Below are 21,194 nucleotides of genomic sequence, written 5' to 3'. Positions count from 1 at the left end.
TCCAGTTATTTCCATAAAGCCTAGCATAAAAAAAAATCAAGCTGCAGAGACCTAACACTCTAACTACATTCTTTATTTGCTCGTTTATGAGCTTTTTTTATTCTGCTTTTTTAAAGACTTGTCCTAATCAGGGCCAGATTACTCACTTTTGACCCCCTTTCTGCAACTCTGTATACTGAGTATGCATTGGCATACATTTTAATTAATTTAATTAACAAGATAGATGTAAGCACAATATAAACTGAGAGAAAAAGGGAAGGGGAAGGGAAAAATATGTAATATATTAACTGTAGTCAATCATGAAATTACCACAATATATCATCAGAGATCAAGGAAAGGTGTTAGGATGCTACAGCTGTGCAGTCGCCCTTTGAAATTTCTATTTCAGGTCGGAATGACTGTTTTTATTTGCCTGTTTCAGGTTGATCAGGTCAAAATAATGCTGAATGTTCGCCATATGAGTAAGTGTCTGTTTATGAGTTGTAAGAAATCATTAGTAATTTTGTAGAAGGAGTAGGTGTTTGTCACGGTTAAACTGAGCATAATATAATGGTGTTTGGCAGGCAGTCACTTAACTCAAAGTCCAGAGTGAGTCAGAGCAGTGGGCTTTTGTTTTCAAGATAATCGGCTGAACTTTGCGTAGACAGGCAACTGACAGTTATAAACAGTTGATCAACTTACAACATTTGTTATTCTCAGTTTATGTTGATGTGCATGCCTTGCACTCCTGCTGTGCTCCTGCAGCCTGCCTGAGCTTCCCCAAGTCTGGGGAGGATCATATGGGATTTTAACTTATAGTCTATGGCTACGACTTGCTATTTGAACTGCAGAACTTTTTCTGCATGCGCAAATGCTACACATTTTTCCTTTAAAATAGATTTTAGTCCAGGGCCAATCTACAAGTTTGACCTACATAAGATTAAATAACCACTTTAATGGTACATACATTATTAAACATATCCACTACTAATCAATTTACCACAAACAACTGTAATTGCCCTATGGTTAACTTAGAGTCCCTTGTGGTCCCCTGGGGCACATTTACCTGGCTGGTAATCAATCGTTGGCCCTGATAAAGGTCTACAGAGTGAGAGTTTGACGTTTTGATGAAATGCCTTTCTTTTCAAAACTTAACATTAAAAGCAGACATTGTGCCTGCTGTGATAAATGCCCTAAAATAACCTTCAAATCCCCACAAGTTAATATTGATTTTACCATGGAGAACTAAAGGGACACCTCTGCCTGCTAGAAGCTCAAACATATACATTCAAAAAGATCAAATATTACAGCCACAATGAGAAATGCTCCACAGTGATGGAACGTTTGCGTTTATACCCAAAAAAGCTCTTAGCATTCTGCAGTTGAACACAGTAATGAAAGTAATAACTCCTTTTCCTTTCAAAGTGGGAGAGCAACCATCTTACTTCATGTGCACTAAGTGTGTTATTTGCATTTTTAGACTCATTTTAAAGAGAGCAGGTTGGTTTATTTGGCATTGTTCTGATGCCTGGATGCTGACACTCTTGAGAAAAAGGGCGGGTGGCTGGACGGAAGCAGAGATAGCGATGCACAAGCTGATGAGTGCAGCAGATGGATGAGTAGGTGTTTGCGTCGACTCGGTTACTCATTAGCTATAGTTATTTCTGTCCTGCTGCAGTTCTCCTCTCCTCTCCTACCTCTGTCAGTCTGAAAAGACACAGGTGGGCTGTTTGTCCACCTGCGTCTTTGTCACAGTGTCGAACTCGTCAGTTCTGCAGCTTCAGGGTTGTTATTATTACTGTACGCTAAGTTCTAGAAAAGAGGTAATTACAGATGAGCTGACGACAAAGTGAATGCTGCTTGAGTAAGAGAGCGTGATACTAACCAGTTGTGCTTCCTCCCATCTCTCTCTGTTCTCCTCCATCAACAGATTGCTGACTGACTGCACAAAGTTCTGGAAAACAAAGAAAAAAGGTTTGAGATAAAGCTGGTAATGGTCTGAATGTTTCTTCTTGTCAACGAATCCCATGAAAAGACCCCTCTGTGCCACGGAGCTCCATTGTTCTCCAAAAACTATAAAAAACACATTGATGAGCCACTCAAATGTTCCTTCATTACCACAAACACACCCTAGTTTATTTTGACTCAATCCCACATACACCAACCTGTGAGCAGAAGAACTCACCAGAGCATCAAATGTGTGTTAATCCACAGCTGAAAATAGTCCCCAGCAAATGCACTATTTCCTCTTGTTTGATTCATTTTTCCTAAAAACTGTGGTGACCAGCTGGGTTAAGAAGTGACATTTAAGTTCCCAAGAAGCTAGAGGATTGCTTATTGTTAGTGAGGGACTTGTCACAGGTTTTGATTGGTGTAAGTAACCAGTAGTGCTGAATGTCCTTTTAGCCCACTCTTTGTGGACTGAGAACGCCCAGTAAACATGGCTGACAGCCGCAGAGACTGATGGGAATACAATACCAAGGTGGTTTTCTTGCAAAGTTTGGCTCCTGGCACCCCGGGGCTGAGTCACAGCTAACTGAGCTAACAGCAGTTAGTGTTTAGCTACCATAGCAACAAGTAGAGCCATCTTTCCATCAGATATTTCAGTTTTCCTTGTATTCTCCTCGGAGGCCATGTCTTTGGGAGACTATGAGCCTGGTTCCACTGCCTGCTAACAGCAGTCAAAAGTTACCATCGGCTACTTTAGCAACAAGTCAGCTAAAGCCATCAGGAAACGAATAAAATCACAGAGAGCTGAAGTTGAGCAGCCAGAGGACATCAGAGGGAAAATATTTGCTCCATAAAATATGATCCACTTTCACTCAAATCATAATGATGATGATGATGATGATGATGATAAAGAATAAATGAGAGATGACCTGAAAATATTCGGTGCAATATATGTAGTAGTGGTCCCTACTCATCTCGCTCTATCAGCTAAGGGGTCATTGAAGAGCCCTGTTTAATAGGATCAGGCTAACACCTGGAATTTAAACATTTTGTGCTTTTGACCTTAATTCTTCTAAACTTGACCAGTTCTTGCTAGATAATATCGTTATGTATCATTGTTTTCACCCTCAATGTAACATTGTCGTGGTTAAACAGCATTTGAAACATCAGCACACTGCTAGTACACTCAAATATCTACTCACCCTCATGTCTGCACTGCTGGGTCTGTAGTACTCCCTCCTAAAGATCTCCGTCATGTTTTTCAGCACGTCCACGATGGCCAGCAGATCGCCGCTGTAGCTGGTCCCGTCGCTGGACGTCACCTTCAGCTTGGCCATCACCTCTGAAACGCCATCACCCACGAGGCCACGCTGTGCTTTGGACAAGTATTCCCGAGTCTGACAGGGAAATTGGCCTCTGTTAGATTTTTCACATTTTTCAACAGCTTTTGGCAGAAACTATTTTTTTTTCTTTCATAACCAATGTCTGAAACATTCTGGCCCTGAGTCTTTCCTTTAGCTTTGCTTTATGTTGCGAAGGCATTGATAATATAACAGTGCCTACAGGGTCTGACCCAATATCCTGCAGAATAATGTTAAAATCTATTTGCACACCTTTATGCCCCGACAGGCACATTTGAAAAGCCACAATCAATGTGTTTATATGGTCATTTAACTTTAAGGTTTTCAGGAGAGGAAAAGAAAAAACTTCTTGATGCTCACCAAAGTTTGTATGCTGCGATAGTCGTTGGAAATGCATTTCATATATGTGGGATTCTCCCAGTAGGCGATGCCCTCCTCATCCAGGGTGCAGCGACGCAGGATCAGCCCTGCATGCAGACACATACACAACAAGCGTTCCATATCGCAAAATTGTGTTTCTAATCCATCTGTTCAAATTGAAAGTGGACACTGGAGTCCTCTGGATGGTAAGATCTGAGCTCACCCATGGCGTTGGGAGGACAGCGCACTGCTGCTGTATCCCCGGCTGGAGTCATCTTCCATACAACATTGGAGAAGTTGTCCTCGCTGCATATTTCATGAGGTTCTGATCATGAAAGGAGAGTAAATGCATATGAGTAAATGCAAATGTAAAAGCTTTGAAGCACTTACAAAATTAAAAAAAAAAACACATTTCTAAGCTCAGGTGTCCGTCAGTGATGAAATATTGCTGACAAAGCAACCACTGACCTGGACACCTCTTTTCATTACAGCGCCGGACCTCCTCTCGTTCTCCAGGACAAGGTTGCCCTCCGAAAAAGGGCCCATAACAAATCCTGTTTCTCTGCTGGCTCCCCCCTCCACATGTTTTCGAACAGCCGGACCACAAAGACCACGGCTGCCACTTTCCATCCACTGACAGACAGGACACAACATGAGAGCGTTAAACACACACACACACACACACACACACACACACACATTACTGCAGCTTTCAAAACACAATGTTCTGTTTTTGATTTTTAAAATTGACATGTTTTGTTTTTATGTCCCCAGAGCGTTCAAACGAACCGGCAGAGACCTGAGACTTGCTTAATGCAATTCATTGATAATTCATAGCATTCTGAAATTAATGAAAACTGGTGCCAGTCGAAAGCAGACAAACACATTCATTAATTTAATCCACGATGAAACAGTATGAAGGAGTGTGGTGAAAAACAGCTGCATGAAATCACCACTGACAGGCAACATAACCATGTAGGAACAAGTAAAGTTTTCTCTTTGTGCTATGGCCACATTGGGACTGTACCGAAAAGGTACTGAGTAATGACTGTGACGTATGTACAGAGGACCTGAGAGAGCCCTGCTTATGATGCTGATCACCACATAGTCCACATGAAATGAATCATAAGTTTTCTCATTCCTCATCCTCTTAAATTGTTTTATATTTTTTTAAAGGTTTCTGTGCTTGAATTGATACTTTTGTCATGGTGTTGTTGCCCTTAGGTTTGATTTTCAGGATTCACTGCTTAAAATCCATGCTTTATATTGATGTACCCTGTCTTCAATCAAACTGAAATTATGACTTAAAAGACCAGTGTGTAGAATTTAGTGGCACCTAGCTGTGAGCTTGCAGATTACAAACACTTTGTGTCACAACCCCTTTCCAAGTATGTATGGGAGCCAGTGTTTGGTTTGTCTGTCCTGGGCTACTGTAGAAACATGCCAACATGGTGGCCTCCATAACAGAGCACCCAGTCCCTCTGTAGATATAAAGGGCTCATTCTAAGATAACAAAAACACAACAATTCTTATTTTCAGGTGGTTATATACCAGGGATCTGCAACCTTTATGATCAAAAGAGACATTTTTGGCCCAAAAAGGGGGAAAGAAAATCTGTCTGGAGTCACAACTATTAAATTCTCTCTTTTCCCTGAAGACTTTTTTTAGGCAGCCATAGCTTATGGAGGCTCAAGAAGACGAGCCACCATCACAATTTAGAGGAAAAGACATCGAGCCACAGACACAGTCTTTGATATTTTAGTTGATGAAATATGAACACTTTTTTAAATTTCACTGTACAACATACTGCAATAGATTTTTGAGTTTTGTGCCTCAAACCTTTACAAACTTTCTGCTGACCTTTAGTTGAGATAATTTACTATTCTTCTTTAGATAAAATTATAGTAAAAGTTAAAGTTAGAGAAACTCAAAAACATTGTTTTTCAAAATTTAGTCACAGTTAACTGTGAACCTGATTTGTTACTATTTTGTTGCCTTAAAATTAAATGGTTTACACTATAATTTTTAAATACAACATTTTGGGGTTTCTAAAATTCAAATATTTAAATTTATCTAAAGAAGAAAAGTAAATTATCTTAACAAAAGATCAGTAGTTGGTAAAACTTTTTCAAAACTGAAGAATTTAACTTGGGCTCAGAACTGATGTACTATGTATACAGTATGTTGGCTTGAAAATTTGAGCGGTCTCAACTTTTTCATAGACCTACAACAATGAAACATGAAACATATTTTTTTGCCAAAGTCACAGGGAGCCACTGGAGAGGAGCTGAAGAGCCACACGTGGTTCTGGAGCCTCAGGTTGCAGAACCCTGTTATTTACTAATGAAAAAATACTTACTTACTATATTCCCTGTCTGTCATATTCTGCCAATAAATCACCATAAGTTAAACACGCTGGACCTTAAAGAAGAAATGAACATTCTTATGCCCTGAATATTTTTAGAAAATGATCCTGACAAAACTTTGTTTTTCAACTGACAACATATTTTCCCCACCTGTTTCATACATTAAAAAAAAGATGAACTTAGAGAAATAATGCTGGCAAAAACTTTTCCCGTTCTTAAATCATAAACATAAGAAAGAAAACAATAAAGATCAGACTTGCATCAGATTTTTTTTTCTACCCAGGGCTTCTGTACATTTGTCATCAGGTTGTGCCAACACACAGACTCTCAGCACCATGGACCAACACCAGGACTTCGAATGCATTTGAAATTTCCCAGATTTCACATTCATTGTTTGTACAGTCATCTGTTTGGCTATGTATGATTTGTGGTTTGTTTTAGTCTGTGCAGAAGGATTCTCAGTTGATTGTTAGAATTGTTTTCTATCCATGCTTTTTTTTCCTTTTGGTTTGTTATTTCTCTATGAATGGTAATAAGCTTTGCATTAATGTACTTAACTTTCTTCATGTTAAGGTAAATAACAAACATGGGGAGTTGTATACCCTCACAATATCTGCATCATTCCTTTTTAATCTTAGCTATTTAAATGTAAATCTGTCTAAATGTTTTCCTGCAGCTGAAACACAAAATAATCTTTGGTCCTTTTTTGTTGTTTTTTTTTTCTATTCCAGTATCATCCTTCTTTTATGTTGTGTAAGAAATAGCAGCAGGGAGAGTCACTGCTCTTGTTGTTATTGATCTGTCTCACCTGGCATCTTTTTTAAATGTTCCCTCACAGCTGAATTACACATGCACAAAAAAAAGTCATAGATGAAGCTGAGACATGCATCAAGGCATCACTCTGTACCAGTAGTTTGTTTGAAGGAGTTTGATTATGTTGATGCTCTCAGGGTGAATTATTAAGTACTGAACTGAATCATGCAATAGAAACAGGAAGGTGCCGCTGCAACAAAGTGTCCAGCGAGTTAAATCCATCCTTAGAGGTTTAATTTAATTTATGACTATAGTAAATTCCAAGTTTATATGAGATATCTCTTGGACTTCTCATAAATCCGCTGTGAAAGAGCAAGGAATAGACTTCTGAAGCACAGTAAATATTTTCTTTTTTTTCTGGCTGCGGCCCTGTCTCTTTCACACCTGGGCACTCCCCGAGGAAGCAGTCGACAGTCTCCAGCCACTCTCCTCTGCACTCAGAGCCCCCGTACGAGGGCCCGTTACACTCCCTGGTTCTCTGCATGGTCCCGTTAGAGCAGGAGGCTGAGCAGGAGCTCCAGCTGGACCACTCATTCCACACTCCATCCACTGAGGATGGACAGGGGCAGACAGACAAGACAATACAAGAAAAATATTTAGCTGTTTGGTGTTTTATGGGTCATATGCAAATTAAAATACTTAATAATAAAGTAAAGAGTTGAGTTTCATGACTACACTTTCCAAATCTATGTGCTCATTGCCGAATACTTCAACTTGGAAAACTTCTCGTATTATTTGTGTATTTGTAATACTGACCAAGACATGCATGTGCTGATATACACTACATACTGCAGTATTTTGTAGGGTTGTTCCAATACCATACCAGTGTCAGAAATGTCTCTGATACAGCCTGAAATACTGGATCACGTATCATAGAGTATCTATCCACAATATCACATAATTCATAGGTCTCTAAATGGAATCCTTCTTGTTTTATATACTCTTTATTTATCAGTTTGTTGTCCTTTATAGTAGTTACTTCACATAAGTACAGAAACAGATATCAAAACAGTATCAAACAACTTTTTAGCTACTGAATATCCCTCTCACCCCATCACACCCCATAATACATCTGGTTAAGTAATGTGTATGACAGAAAACAGAAAAAAATAGTAATAAAATAAAATAAAATAAAATGAACATTTGAGTAAAATAGAATGGGTTAGGCTCAGGGAATGCTGTCAAATACAGTATTTATTTTTTAACCTTGTCCATTTCACATCAAAAATTTTAGTTCAACTCCTAATGCTGTGATTTCTTTTCTCCCTTTGTAGATTTTATTAATTGTGACCTTCCACTAACTCAGTTGTGGCATTTCTGGTTTGAACCAGCTTTTTTGTTATTTCCTTAAGTGCTGCTACTCTTAAAAAGATATCTATCAGACCATTGAAAAAGAGCAATTGTTACTTAGTATTCTACCAAGTAACAATTGCTCAGGCCCTGAATGAAGTGTGCACTGAAAAATGTTGTCCATAACTTTACTTCTTTCAGCCTGATATGGCTACAGAACCAGACAAGAAAATAATATATGGGTCTGGTTAGCTTCTTCCTTCCAACATTTTTGCCAACAACTGGGTGCTATACGAGGTGTTATAAAAAATGAAATGGGATCCTTCTGCTTTCAAGCAAAGTCCTGAACCAGACCAGACAACAAGGGTTAGTGGCATCGGTATGGTAACAGTGGTATCATATCAGTACTCGGTATTGGTAATATGCAAAATATTGAATTCAGAATCAGTAATAGGAAGTAAAAAAATGACATCTCTAGTATCTTGTTTATGATATGCTGTCATAACGTATATGGACCAGCTTCAAGGGCTCAATTAGCTTTAAAACAGGTACTTAAACAAAGTCAAAGTGTTGGTTACATGGTTACAATCAAAGGCAAGCCATAAACCTTGCCACTACACATGTAGGAGGATGTCAAGAATCTTCTCAAATGCATTCCAGGTGTTCACAGGGTTGCAAACATAAAAATAGCTGTGTGAAATTCTGGTTTACGTGTCTGCAGACATAGACACAAACCTTTTTTTTAATTCTATATCAGGTGTCTGCAGACACGAACATGTTTGTCAGCACATTCTGCCCTGTGTGTATCGTCCCCACAGTCATACATTTTCGGCTGCACCGAGCAGTCGGAAGCTTGAGGACACAGGGAGATTAAAGTCATGTGGCCATATGGATATGTTAAGTATATTTCTTGCTTATAGAATCTAAAAACAGAGCTTCAGATAGATGTTGAATCCTACCTTCTTCTCACCTCCCCACATTTGGCTAATTTCTGCGTGAAGTGGGCGTGATTTTTTTTGTTGTAAGATTGTTGGTTTTTTTGTAAGTTAGAACAATTGTTGGACACAGTTCCCAATACAAAGGTACCTGGGATGAGGGTGTGAGGTATAAGATCCAACAGTCATCTTATTTAAAGCATACTGGCTTCTTTCAGTATTGCTTTTTACTGTATATGTACTGAGCCATTGTTTTGCACATTGTCTTGTGGGTGCAATTGGATAGCAACATCATGGGTTTTTCACACTGCTTATCCTGAGCCTTGGACTGACAGTTGACCTTAGGATACTTTTGCCCCTTTGCACAGACACACCAGGTTTAATATCTAAGCCCAAGGCTATACAGTTCATCCTGCACTTCTCGTGGCACTGGGTTAAATGTCTGTTGGTAGTCTCGCAATACCAAATAATCTACCTGCCCACCGATTGTCTCGGGTCTCTAAATGGTGAGGAATGGTGGTAAATATAGCCACCCTTAAATGTACATGCCTAAATTCTTTTCAAGGATAAACCTTACTGGAAATGATAACACCCAATGCTTCTCAGTAATTAACACATGACTTCTGCATGTCAATGCCCCAATAAGAGGGCCTGCCCTTCATCAGAATTGGGAGTGGTTCTCCAATGCCATTTTACCCAGTTTTAACAATGAAAGCTAGGAAATTGTCCTCATTCGCAGTCAGTTGAGTGAAGCATTTAGAGACGAACTTGTGAGTCTAGTCCGTTGGAACACATGAATAATGCAAACCAACAATGCAGACTTCGGGCTAAGTCTGCTTCAGAACAGGGCAAGCAAAAGCAATTTGGCTTGCTTGAGGTTCTTGAGGACATTGCACAACTTTCCCAGAAAGGCTTCTTTAGTTCTGACTTTGGATGAGAGCTGACACAACTGCAAGTACCTCAAACAAGTCTGGTTGCCTTCTTATAGCTTCTAGAGACCCACTTTGGAATGTGCCAGGGTTGTGCCAGTGTGAAGACCTGGGACCAAGAAGTTTCTAAGAATCCTTTTAGCCCTGGTGAAAAATCTGGGTTATTGTTTTTATGATTATTAGTGTGTTCCTTACCTGGACAGACAGCTATGTTGCAGAATTTAGTCTGTTTCTCTGGGCCCTCACATGGATCTCCCCCAAACTGAGGGGGCGTGCAGGTTCGTGTTCGGGACCTGTAACCTCGTCCACAGGTCGATGAACACAAACTCCATGGTGACCACTCATCCCAAGCGCCGTGCACTGCAATCAGAGCAGCTAGGGTATGATTTATAGACAGACAAACACAAGCCCTCTTAACACACCAAAACAACACAGGAGAACTTCACTGAAACACCAAACTGTATTGACTAATATAAGTTCCTCTGCTTTACTGGGATCTTCTATGCTGATCCATCAGCCTGTGATAATATTGCTTTCCAAGATGAGGAGTCTCCCTGCCTGTCTGCATGTAGGAGAGCCTGGGAACACCATTAAATCTCTGTTATTATAGTGGAAATCATTCTAAACTGTTGGCAAAGCCCTTTCTGTAAGGTGAGGGTAGAGATCATCCCAGGGGCTATGGATTTGCTAAGTTGAGGAGGGGAGTCACGTGGGTCTTGTATGGGTGAGGCAGGGTCCAGGAGAGGGCTTGGCGAGCGCAGGAAGGTGGCAGTAGAGGGGAGGATGGGGGGAGGGGGCTTACCTGGACAAACAGCAGAGTTGTTGCAAGGTCTCTGCTCTCGCAGTGGCCCACTACACTGGGTGCTGTAGGAGGAGGACACACAGAAACGAGTGCGACTCTGCCAGCCCTCCCCACATGTGGCAGAACACACACTCCACGCTGACCACTCCTCACCTGAAGTTGAGTCTACTGAGGAGGGAGGGTAGGTAAAGGACAGGAGGATAGAGGGAGAAAAAGGAGGAAAAGGAAAGGAGAGGGCCATAACTAATTACCATGCAGGATGCAGCCTCTGTGGCCAAAAGAGGAAGGGTTGTGGTGTGATCAAGGGTAGGTTCTATCTGGGCCACATTTTAAGGGACCACCTTCTTCAAAGACCTATTATTTCCCACTCCAAATGTTCCTCCAAATGTGGCTGATCAATGAGGCTTTCTTTTGCAGACGTAACTGGTGGTCTTTGAGGTGCTTCAGTATAAATAAACTGTTGCTCGATGATCACTTGAAACGACAATAACAGGAAGCTGAAAAAAGGCCTAAATCCTCTTAGACCATCTCATTTGGAAAGGAACTGTAGGTCCAGCCTATCTAATGTTCTGTCCTACTTCACATTCTTCGGAGGAGGTGGCCCCTGAAATGGACCCCAGCTTCTGTTCTGCTTGTCCTTCTTCGTCTGTGGGGCTCTGATGTCATATCCTTTGCATTGACTTCCAGGGGAAGTGAATGCCACTGGCTTAGGATATGTCAGTCATATTTTCAGTAGCCATGACTGCTGATTTGATAGGTCGTTTGACCAATAAGGGAAAATTGAGCAGTCACAGCTGGGGAAGCAGGGAGAAGAGAACTAAACAGGATGTGGGGAATCGATCAGCAAATTAAAGTGATACTTCGCACAAAATCTTTTTGTATCAAACCTGCATCCTCTGTAGGCTTGAAAGGTTGGGACTTCCTCAACAGCACTGGCTGTAGTCAGTTTAGATTCATATCAGTTACCATGAATAGTTGCATGTTTTCATATCAGAAATGTCCAAAAAAGCCACTCCTGCAATATGGTCCACTTCTTCTCTGCACATCCATTTGCTTGTTTTGTTAAATATGCCTAAACGCTGACATGAATCCAAGCTGATCACGGCATCTTGTCACTTTCAAGAAACTAACCATAAACACCACCTTATGAACTAATAGTTCAACATTTTGGGGAAAACGCGTGTTTGCTTTCTTTTCTGAGACTTGGATGATAAGATCGATAAGTACTGAGCAGAAGTCGCTTGGCTTTGCATAAGAGCGTAAGAGCTTGCCTGACTTAAAAATGCACCAACCAGCACCTCTGTGGCTCACTAATTAGCATGGGTCTCATCTCTTGAATATGTATTTATGGAAAAAAAAAAAGTAAAATCACGCTTTCTGGATTAGTGGGCTGTTACATATTGTAATTGTTCCTTGGTGAACAAGAGCCAGGTGCAGTGACTTCCTGTAGTCTTTAACTGTTTCCATCCAAATGTATTGAAAAAATGATCTTAAGAATTCAGTTGTATTTTCTTACTTAAAATTGTTTCCATCCACTACTGTTATGCCATTATTAAGCATTGGTAAGAGGAGGTGGCACCAATTCTCCACTTGGAAAACCATTATACCATTGCAGAAGAAGAAGGCGCAACATGATCGTAATTCAAAGATTCCCAGTTGCAGTTGAATCCCAAATTGTGGAAAACATGTATGGATGGATGCATTATAGAGCCATGGGAGCAATGGGAAGAGCGGAAACAGCTGATCATCATGTGAGTTAAACGTTCGCTATGTCAGAACTTAATCAAAAAAAATAAAAAAAATAAAATTATTATTAAAAATTATTATTATTAAAAAAGGTTTCCATCTCAACAAAAAAAAACACAGCCAGTATTTTTTTTTATTATTTTGGTATTTCCTCAACCTTTTCTAATGTAATACCTCAAAATAAGCTCAAAAATATGTTGATGGATACCAACAACTATATATGGCAACACATACATGGATTAAAGAATGAGAGATTTTCATCACTAAGCTTTAGAGGTGTTGGTAGATGTAATTTTGTCCCTTGGACAGAGCTAGATTAACTCTTTCTTCCTGGTCATTGTGCTAAGCTAGGCTAAGCACATAGTCTAGCTCCATACCTCAGACACAAACAGCAGACTGGTATGTAACTCTTGGAAAGGTAAAGCAGCAAGCAAGCATAGGTCCCAAGTTGTTGAACAATTTCTTCAAGCCTACAGAGGATTGAGTACTTGCTACATCTGATTTTGGGTGGAGTATCACTTTAACAGAGAGGGAGAACTCCATTTGTTGTAGTGTTTTACAGACAGGGCACAGTGTCCTGTTATGACCTCACATAAATACATTTTCACTATGTTGATTCAGGGTCCATGTTGGAATTAGTCCATTGCGGACGAGGCTCTACTTTGGGAGATTTTGATAGATGTGTACATTATAAGTAAGTGCAACTGTCTACTTTGTGGTTGTAATATGTATATATTGTACAAGTGTGGTGGTCACCCAAGCTGCCACAGTGACTGATGCATGGGATCCCTCTGCGTCCCGTTGTCTTACCTGTCTGAGGGCTCTGCTGTCCACTGCGGGGCTTGTCTACGTCATCACGCTTGCGGCTGTCCACCGAGCGAAGCGATTGGCTGCGAGAGAGATGGCGACCTTTGCCTAAAGGGGGTGAGGCAAGGCCGGGGGGGAGGAGGGGGCGGGGGTTAGCAACCAGAGGTCGGTCATTATATTTGGCTTATATTTGGGACACAACCGTGACGTGATTGGTCACCCAGAACAGCATCAGCCAAACTTGGGACTTTTGTTGTGCTGTCGGTATTCATGTGCTGTAAATGTGTGCAGTGCTCATTTTATGTGGTCACCTGTCTTATAACAATGTTTATATGAGTCCTCAAAAGCCTCTGATGATATGAGTAACTGGAAAAAAAACACTAACACATCTGCTGTAACGACAATCTGCTAATTGAGCTATTTGTTAAAACCAACATGTTCTCACCCCCAACTCCTCTAATACAACAGCTTGGTCAGTGGTCCTCAGATTCAAAGTATGACGTTCTATGTACCCCTGCTACTGTCACTTTTGCATGTGCAGGGCTCTGCAGTCAAGTTAGCAAATATTAAATACACAACACCCACATAGACTTTCAAAATAAAGGCACCTACTTAGTTAGATTTAAGCAACAAAAGTTGGTAAGGGTTAGGAAGTGATCTTGGTTAGGGTTTAAAAAAAAGCATAATAGTTGCATAAGTTAAAGCTATAATATGTAATATTTCTGTATTTAAGGTTTATACACGTATTATGTATATATATATTTGGTTGAGTTGCATACTTACATTATCCCAAATGTTTCCAGCAATGGTCCAACCCAGAGAAATACGTAATTTATTCAAAATAACAGTGCATTTTTACTGGCTGATAATTGCCATAACTTCTGGGAAGACAAGAAATACATTGGATACCTCAGAAAATCAGGACAGAAGAACTGAACATAACTTCAAGAAAACTCTAATTCATAACTTTGTCTGTGAACAGGATTTCTGTTTGAGTCATGTCAGTTTTTCCATTGGCAATAGTGTTTATTAAACAGTGAAGATAACAGTTCCCATCATCCCACACTACTTCCCGAGGTCATCAAAACTATGTTGTAACTCTGTTGTTTTAATATTTGTGAGTTACTTAAATAATGTACTTCAGTTAACTTATGTAATATAACTTACATAAGTTAATGTACATAACAGAAATTTTTAATATGTAACAAAACTTACTTCACAACATCATCAAACTATGTCTATTATTATTGTTTTAATGTGCATAACATACATAACTTACATAGGTAACATATGTTAAGTTAAATTATGTAACATGACTTACATATGTTATGGGATTTACATATGGTACATAACTTATAATTATGTAACTTACAACGTAGGCACATTATGTAAGTTAAAAATGTATTCATCATTATGTAGTTAACAAAGAAATTAATTCCCAATCTTCTCAGTGCATCCACACAAATCAGACAACAGTTTAAAAATAGAGAATAAGAAATAAACACATATAAACATAAAAATGTATTAAAAATGTGTACAGGTGTAAACTATGAAAACAGTAACAGTAAGTTTATTGTAGTAAAGATAACTTACTAAAACAGTAAGATTGCTATAAAAACAGTGTAGCTGATATTGGACTTCTGATTATTGTACATAGCTAAACCTATGCAGATGTATGAATATGTGGTGGCATATAAGTAGTGCATTGAGAGCAATACACAAGCCTTAGTCTTGTGAATCCACCACATGCCAAACAATGCTCGGGAGCTGCCTGCAGAAATGACACTAGAGGGGTAACTACAGCATCATAGTTTGAAGCACAGGGGCACTGACCAGGCTGCTGTATTTGATGAGCTGGGAGTGAGAACAGGCTGGACAGAAATGTACTGCTAGTTCTGTACAAATGAAGAAAGATTTAAACAGTGAAACAATTCAGTGAAAGCACTTCTTGGTAAATCTCTTCTAGATGTTGATGTTCTTTGTCCTTTTAGCTATTTGTGAGTGTAAGTTGGTCTTGAAAGCGGTTGACCATGTCCTTGTCATGACCATTTTTCATCGATCAAAGTCCCCTTTCCAACATGCACTCCTTAAGTCAAAGCACTGACTTATAGAGGATGGACACACGAGCAGACGGACAAGATGTGAGAAAGGAAACGAAAAGTAGCCGTAAACATTCACTTTGCCCACACCACGCACTCATATTTAACCACAAAGCGTAAAAAAGCCCACTCACTGACAAATGCGGATGTACTGAAAGATGAAGACAAGAAAAACACACAGAGGATGAGGAGCTCACCCGAGCAGGGCTGCGAGTTGCAGGGCCGGCCCTCCTCCACCACACCCTCGCACAGGTACGACTCCTCCGGAGGTGACTGACAGGTCCGAGTCCGGGTTTGAATCCCGCCTCCGCACTCGCTGCTGCACTGTGCCCACTGACCCCACACACTCCAGCCACCTACAGACACACACGCAAACAGCAGCGGTCATTTATAAAGCAATGCATTATTGTCAAGCCTTGATCAGAGGGTGCGATGTCTGCGGATCACGCTGAAATTTGAAATAGAAATTTAAAAAGTCACTCAAGGTGAGGCGTAAGTTTATTTCTCAGCACCTAAGAACAAAAGCATTGTTTTTCAAATGTACTACCGTGTGTTTTTGAGATCATCTGATTGTGTTGGCAGCTTTCCTCATCCCACAGAGAAGCATATAAAGCTAAAAAGATTTGGAGAGCTGCCAAAGAGAGCAGCCTGTGTGAAGAAACATTTTTTTATAGCTTCAACTTCTTTCTTCTCTATTGTGTACACTGGTTCAGTTCAGTTGAGTGTAAAGGTTGTAACTGAGCAAAATAGTGCCAATAGATGTGTCGAAGCTCCCATTATGCAGGCATACTTTTATATCAAGAAATTCTACATTATAACACTCCACAGGATTAAAGTCTGTGTAAAGCAATAATATAAGTATTGTATAGTACATAAGTATATAAAATTGTAGTACATAAATTATATAAAATTCTTTTTTCAAAATCATGAAAAAATAAAGTTTTCTAACTTAATATAAGTTAGAAAACTGTTTATTTTTTTTACATAACATAACTATGTATGTTATGTTACTCATGTACTTCATGTAAAAAGAAGCTGACATAAAATTTCTGTTATTGTCTCTGCACAGTGTACCACAAAATTAAACAATCCTGTCAGTGCATTCATACAAATTAGACAACAGTTAAAAATAGAGCATAAGAAATGAAAAAATATAAACATAAAAATACAGTAAAAATAATATGTACAGGTGTAAATTATGAAAACAGTAAGATGGCTTATTTGTCATCCATCCTTCCATCTGTCACATCTCCTCCAGACTTCGAGGACATATCAAAACTTAGCACTAGCGAGATGCTTCCAGAGATAGAGGGGAACCAGCCAACTTATCACTCGCACCGCTAATGCTAAATGCTAATGCTATAGTGTACAGATACATATGGCTCATCTAGCCATGATTTCAGACTCGCCCAAAAAAAAAAAAAAAAAATCCTGACCACAGAAACAGGCTGACTCAGTGCTACGTAGTCTTCCATATGTTTGACATGTCCTCAAGAGTTGTTGATCAGGATAGGATAGGATAAACCCCTATTGACCGTGAACGAGTCAGTCAGGTTTTTCACTTGCACATCCACCACAACAGAAATGCTCTTATTTAAAACCTGTACTGCTGTCGGCACCAGCTCCGTGCACTTTGTGACCCAGCTGCACCTGACAGGTGTAAAAACAGTTACTTAAAAGTTATTTTATCCACATTATATGACCTGTGCAGAGAAAAGAGAGCTGCTCTGTGGCTCTGGAGAAAACTCTACGGTTTGTATAATCCCACAGACTCTCCCATCTTTAGCCAGCAGCTGGGAAGCAAGACATGGGAACTTCTTGAACTTTCCTTCAGTATTAATTCTTGGGCAAACTGTACATTTCCTGCCACAAGACAATATTACTGAAAAATAGATCTGCACAGTTTGGCTGCTCTTTTGCTGCTGATGCTTTGAAATGCACAGACAATAAAGAGACTATATAGAGAGACAGTTTAGTGTGGCATGAACACTGTTGTCATGTGAAGGTGATGCTGATGTGATGTTTGCTAGACGAGGTTAGCTTAACTAATGTTGTGCAGGTAGTATCTTTAAAACATGATCAGAGACTGAGGGCTGCACTGTGACTTGACAGAAGACAGAAACTGAAGAGCTGTTAGTTAGGGGTTGTCTCAAAAAGGAATACTAATGAGCCATGGGTGCTTTTTAGATTTCTGTCAATGTTTTCCTTTTTTTTTTTTTTTTTTCACATCAGAATGCGATAGAGCCCCATGAGCTATTCTGGCCCATTTCTCAAAAGCTTTCTCATTTGTCATCACAGACACTTCAAGCCCTGTTCATTTTCATCTGGGCCTCCTCACATTAAATACACAACCAGTGAAACTGTGACTTATGCAATATGGCTCAGTGCAATTCTGACTTGTAATCTGACCACTAATCTTAACACTAACCTTTACAGTAACTAGAAAGAAAAGGTTCCTTTGCTTTACTATTGACTCCCACTCAGGCCATTAACAGTAACATGGTGTTTATTTAGACATTTTCTTTAGGCCTATTTAATTTTTTTTTTTGGAAGGTTTGATTGGATGTATTTTGTATATTTTGTTGACCTACACCTTTAGGAAACCATTTTTATGACATAAACAGACACAGATACAGACAGTTTTACATTACATCCCTAATATATACATCGCACATTTCGATTGGCTGCTCTTCATGTAAAACAGTCAGCTAACACCTACCTGGATGTTCTCTCTCAACTTTCTTTCAATATTAGATGAATAGTATTCATTAGTCATACAGGGAGAAATCTATAACAGTGGAGGCACAGATACAAATTGCTCTACCTTAGTGACCACAGTGCAGCAGTGATAAGAGACACAGCCTCCATCTATCATGTCCTGATGTCCAAAAACTAGTTGGTTCTTCTGTAGAAGCTCTGAGATGATCCATTTTCTAAGTCTGATCTAAATTGTTTTCTCTCCTGTGTTTATGAATGTGAAAATGGGCAGGGAAGGTGAATTTTTTTTTAGTTGTGTAACAGTACTTGCTAACTGGCTAACACATCTGTAGCCTGTGTTTAAACTGCATGGAAACACTTAAAACACACCTGGGAAAAGACACAAAATCACTATCACAAAAATCACAGAGGGTCCCCATGACTTTGTCTGCTCAGAGGTTATCAAAATTAGATTTGCCCTTTAACTAAAATCACAATTTATACAAAAGTTTATATAAGTAACAGTTTAAAATTATACTTTTTTTTGTCTTCACTCAAAAATACTGTGGTATTTCTGTGACTTTTTGAGCTCTGTGGTAAGGATGAGTGTGTATAAGCTACTCTGTGTGGTTGTTAAGAGAGAAAATGTCAAGCTTCTACTACAGAAGAGACATTTACTAAAGGTAAGGGCTTTTAAGAATGGAAATAATTATAAGTTATGTTAGTTTTTGACAAAGCTTTGCAATGAATCACTTATTTTCTTTGTGTGTGTGTGTGTGTGTGTGTGTGTGTGTGTGTGTGTGTGTGTGTGTGTGTGTGTGTGTGTGTGGTGGGGCTGGGTTGGCAGGGGCACCTTTTCTCAGGCAGAACTAGGTGGGCCTCAAAATGAAAAGGTTAACCCATGTTGTTACCCAACATGGGTTAGTGGTGCACTTAAGCCTCTTGTGGCCAAAATGAGTTTTACAACAACCAACACTCACAAATGTTTTTGTCAGGGTCATTTTTCTTTTTCTTTTCTTTTCTTTTTTTTTTTTTTAAAAGGAACTTAGAGAAAGACTGTTTTTCATGTAGCAATTTTGTTTTGTTTCAACATGAAAAAAAAAAGTTAAGTAAAACTTGTATGTTTTTGCATCTACTCATTCTTTTCACCTTGGACTTTCTTTGGTGTTCTAATTGAAAATATTGGTTTACTGGTTAATTGTTACATTTTTGGCATGATCTGTGTCACTTTACTTTCTAAGAAATTAATAAAATTATTATAAATTACATCCCATGAGCCCTACATGTCTCCTCGTCCACCTTGAATCCACGCTGAATCCACCTTCCCAGCAGGATCAAGACAATCCTGATTTTTAGCATCAAAACTATCCTTTGGAGTTTGATCTGGATTCTGGGTAGGATTGGATAACCAAATCAATATCCCAGTCTAGATCGGGATCACATATCCTGGTTTTGAAATATAATATAAATAGGGCTCATTGGATATAATTTATCATTCTCCTTGCATATTTAAGTAAGACACATCCCACCAAAAAAAAGCCTAAATGAAACATTCATTCATCCATTTTCTGTAACCGCTTATTCCCGAAGAGTTGCATGGGGCTGGAGTCTATCCCAGCTGACATTAGGCGAGAGGCGGGGAACACCCTGGACAAGTCGCCAGTTCATCACAGGGCAGCCTAAATGAAACAATAAACCAATATTTTCAATTAGAACACCAAAAAATCCCCAAGCTGTAGTTGGTGGTAGGTGTAAGTACAAGGGATTCACATTTCTTCCTCTGAAAGTGCACCATGATTCTCATCTGTATCAGGCTTCATGATACTGTGAAAGGATGCAGAGTTCCTCACTGCGGTCAAAGCCCTGAGTAGAGGACTCTGACCTACCACTGGCAGCACTGCAACCAGATGGACCAGCTGGACGCTCAATGAGAGACGCTCTAGTGAATCATTATTTTACAATAAAACGTATGCTGACAAAACAGTTACATTACAGTTTTGTTTTGTTGTGGTTTAATCCAGCGAGACATTTAATTAGTGATAATAATGCACTCCTCAACATTTTCACGTCTGCGTTAATGACATGTTACTTTGACCGACAGATGGAGGCCGATCCAAGACTGCAGATCTAGATTCTGCAATCCTGATCTTGTGGTATCTGGATCAGAAGGATTCTATCTGACTGAAAAACCAGGACGAATCCAACAAGATCAGTTTGGTCTCAGATAGCAAAAAAAAGGGATTACAAAATCTGGATAATTATAATCCAGATTAAAAGATCTGAAATACTGGTCCTTGGTTGTGAAATGCCCAAATTTGAGATTTAATCCCATCCGGATAATTCTGACCTGGATTAAAAATATTGAAATACTGGCCCCTGGCGATCATGCCTGTAAATTCAAGTAAAATATACACACAGATATTGCTTTTCCCGTGCATTAAACACAGACTGGTAATTTCTAAATCACGAGTTCCCTTGATAATACTAGTCCCTTGTGATCAGAGCTTTAAAGACATTATCTTGGTAAAGTCAAGTAAATTTATACTTACATAGCCAAAATTCACAAATCACAATTTGCCTCAGGGGGTTTTACAATCTGTACAGCATGCAGTAACCCCTATCCTGCACACTTAAAGACTTACAAATGGATCACCAGGTTTCTTTTTCCCTCACTTGCCTCTCAGGACATCAGTATTCTTCACTGCAGTCATCCAGCAACAAAACCTGATATGCAAAATCACATGAAAATTATTAATGGAACAACTGTAGATGAGACTAGTAGAGGTAAAGTGAGTCCAAAAAAGTAACTGCACTGAACGCCACAGGCTGATATCTGACACTGACAGGTGATCAGAGGGGAGGTTTTTCCGTTAAAACAGAGGTGTGATGAATGCCGCTGTCATTGTGAAATTCCCAGTTTGGCCATACTGATTTAATGCGCTCCATTAAGATGTGAGCTGATATGAGGAGGCGCTGCAGAACGGCTCAGTCTCTGTGTGTCCTGCACGCTCATGAATGTTTAATGGAACAGACAGATGCCTTTCAGCCCCCACAGGCGAC

General features: G+C 39.5%; 1 protein-coding gene across 7 annotated transcripts in view; it reads right to left on the bottom strand.

The window, feature by feature from the left end:
• Positions 1-21,194, bottom strand: part of adgrb1a (adhesion G protein-coupled receptor B1a) — a 237,656-nt gene that overhangs the window by 102,531 nt on the left and 113,931 nt on the right. For 4 of the 7 annotated variants that reach the window (XM_084725977.1, XM_084725975.1, XM_084725981.1 and 1 more), the window contains exons 3-12: positions 15,635-15,793; positions 13,342-13,446; positions 10,786-10,953; positions 10,179-10,343; positions 7,214-7,378; positions 4,119-4,283; positions 3,874-3,975; positions 3,651-3,757; positions 3,132-3,326; positions 1,865-1,933 (exon numbers count right to left, since the gene is read on the bottom strand). In XM_084725977.1, the coding sequence (XP_084582103.1) occupies positions 1,865-1,933; positions 3,132-3,326; positions 3,651-3,757; positions 3,874-3,975; positions 4,119-4,283; positions 7,214-7,378; positions 10,179-10,343; positions 10,786-10,953; positions 13,342-13,446; positions 15,635-15,793 (1,400 nt within the window). Of the gene's footprint in view, positions 1-1,864; positions 1,934-3,131; positions 3,327-3,650; positions 3,758-3,873; positions 3,976-4,118; positions 4,284-7,213; positions 7,379-10,178; positions 10,359-10,785; positions 10,954-13,341; positions 13,447-15,634; positions 15,794-21,194 lie in introns of all 7 variants that reach the window. The other 3 variants (XM_084725976.1, XM_084725979.1, XM_084725980.1) reach the window with 3 other exon arrangements.

Source organism: Lutjanus erythropterus, chromosome 9 (assembly GCF_056507025.1).
Source record: "Lutjanus erythropterus isolate fLutEry1 chromosome 9, fLutEry1.hap2, whole genome shotgun sequence".
Classification (NCBI taxonomy): Eukaryota; Metazoa; Chordata; class Actinopteri; order Lutjaniformes; family Lutjanidae; genus Lutjanus; species Lutjanus erythropterus.
This window is presented reverse-complemented; position numbering and strand designations above follow the sequence as displayed.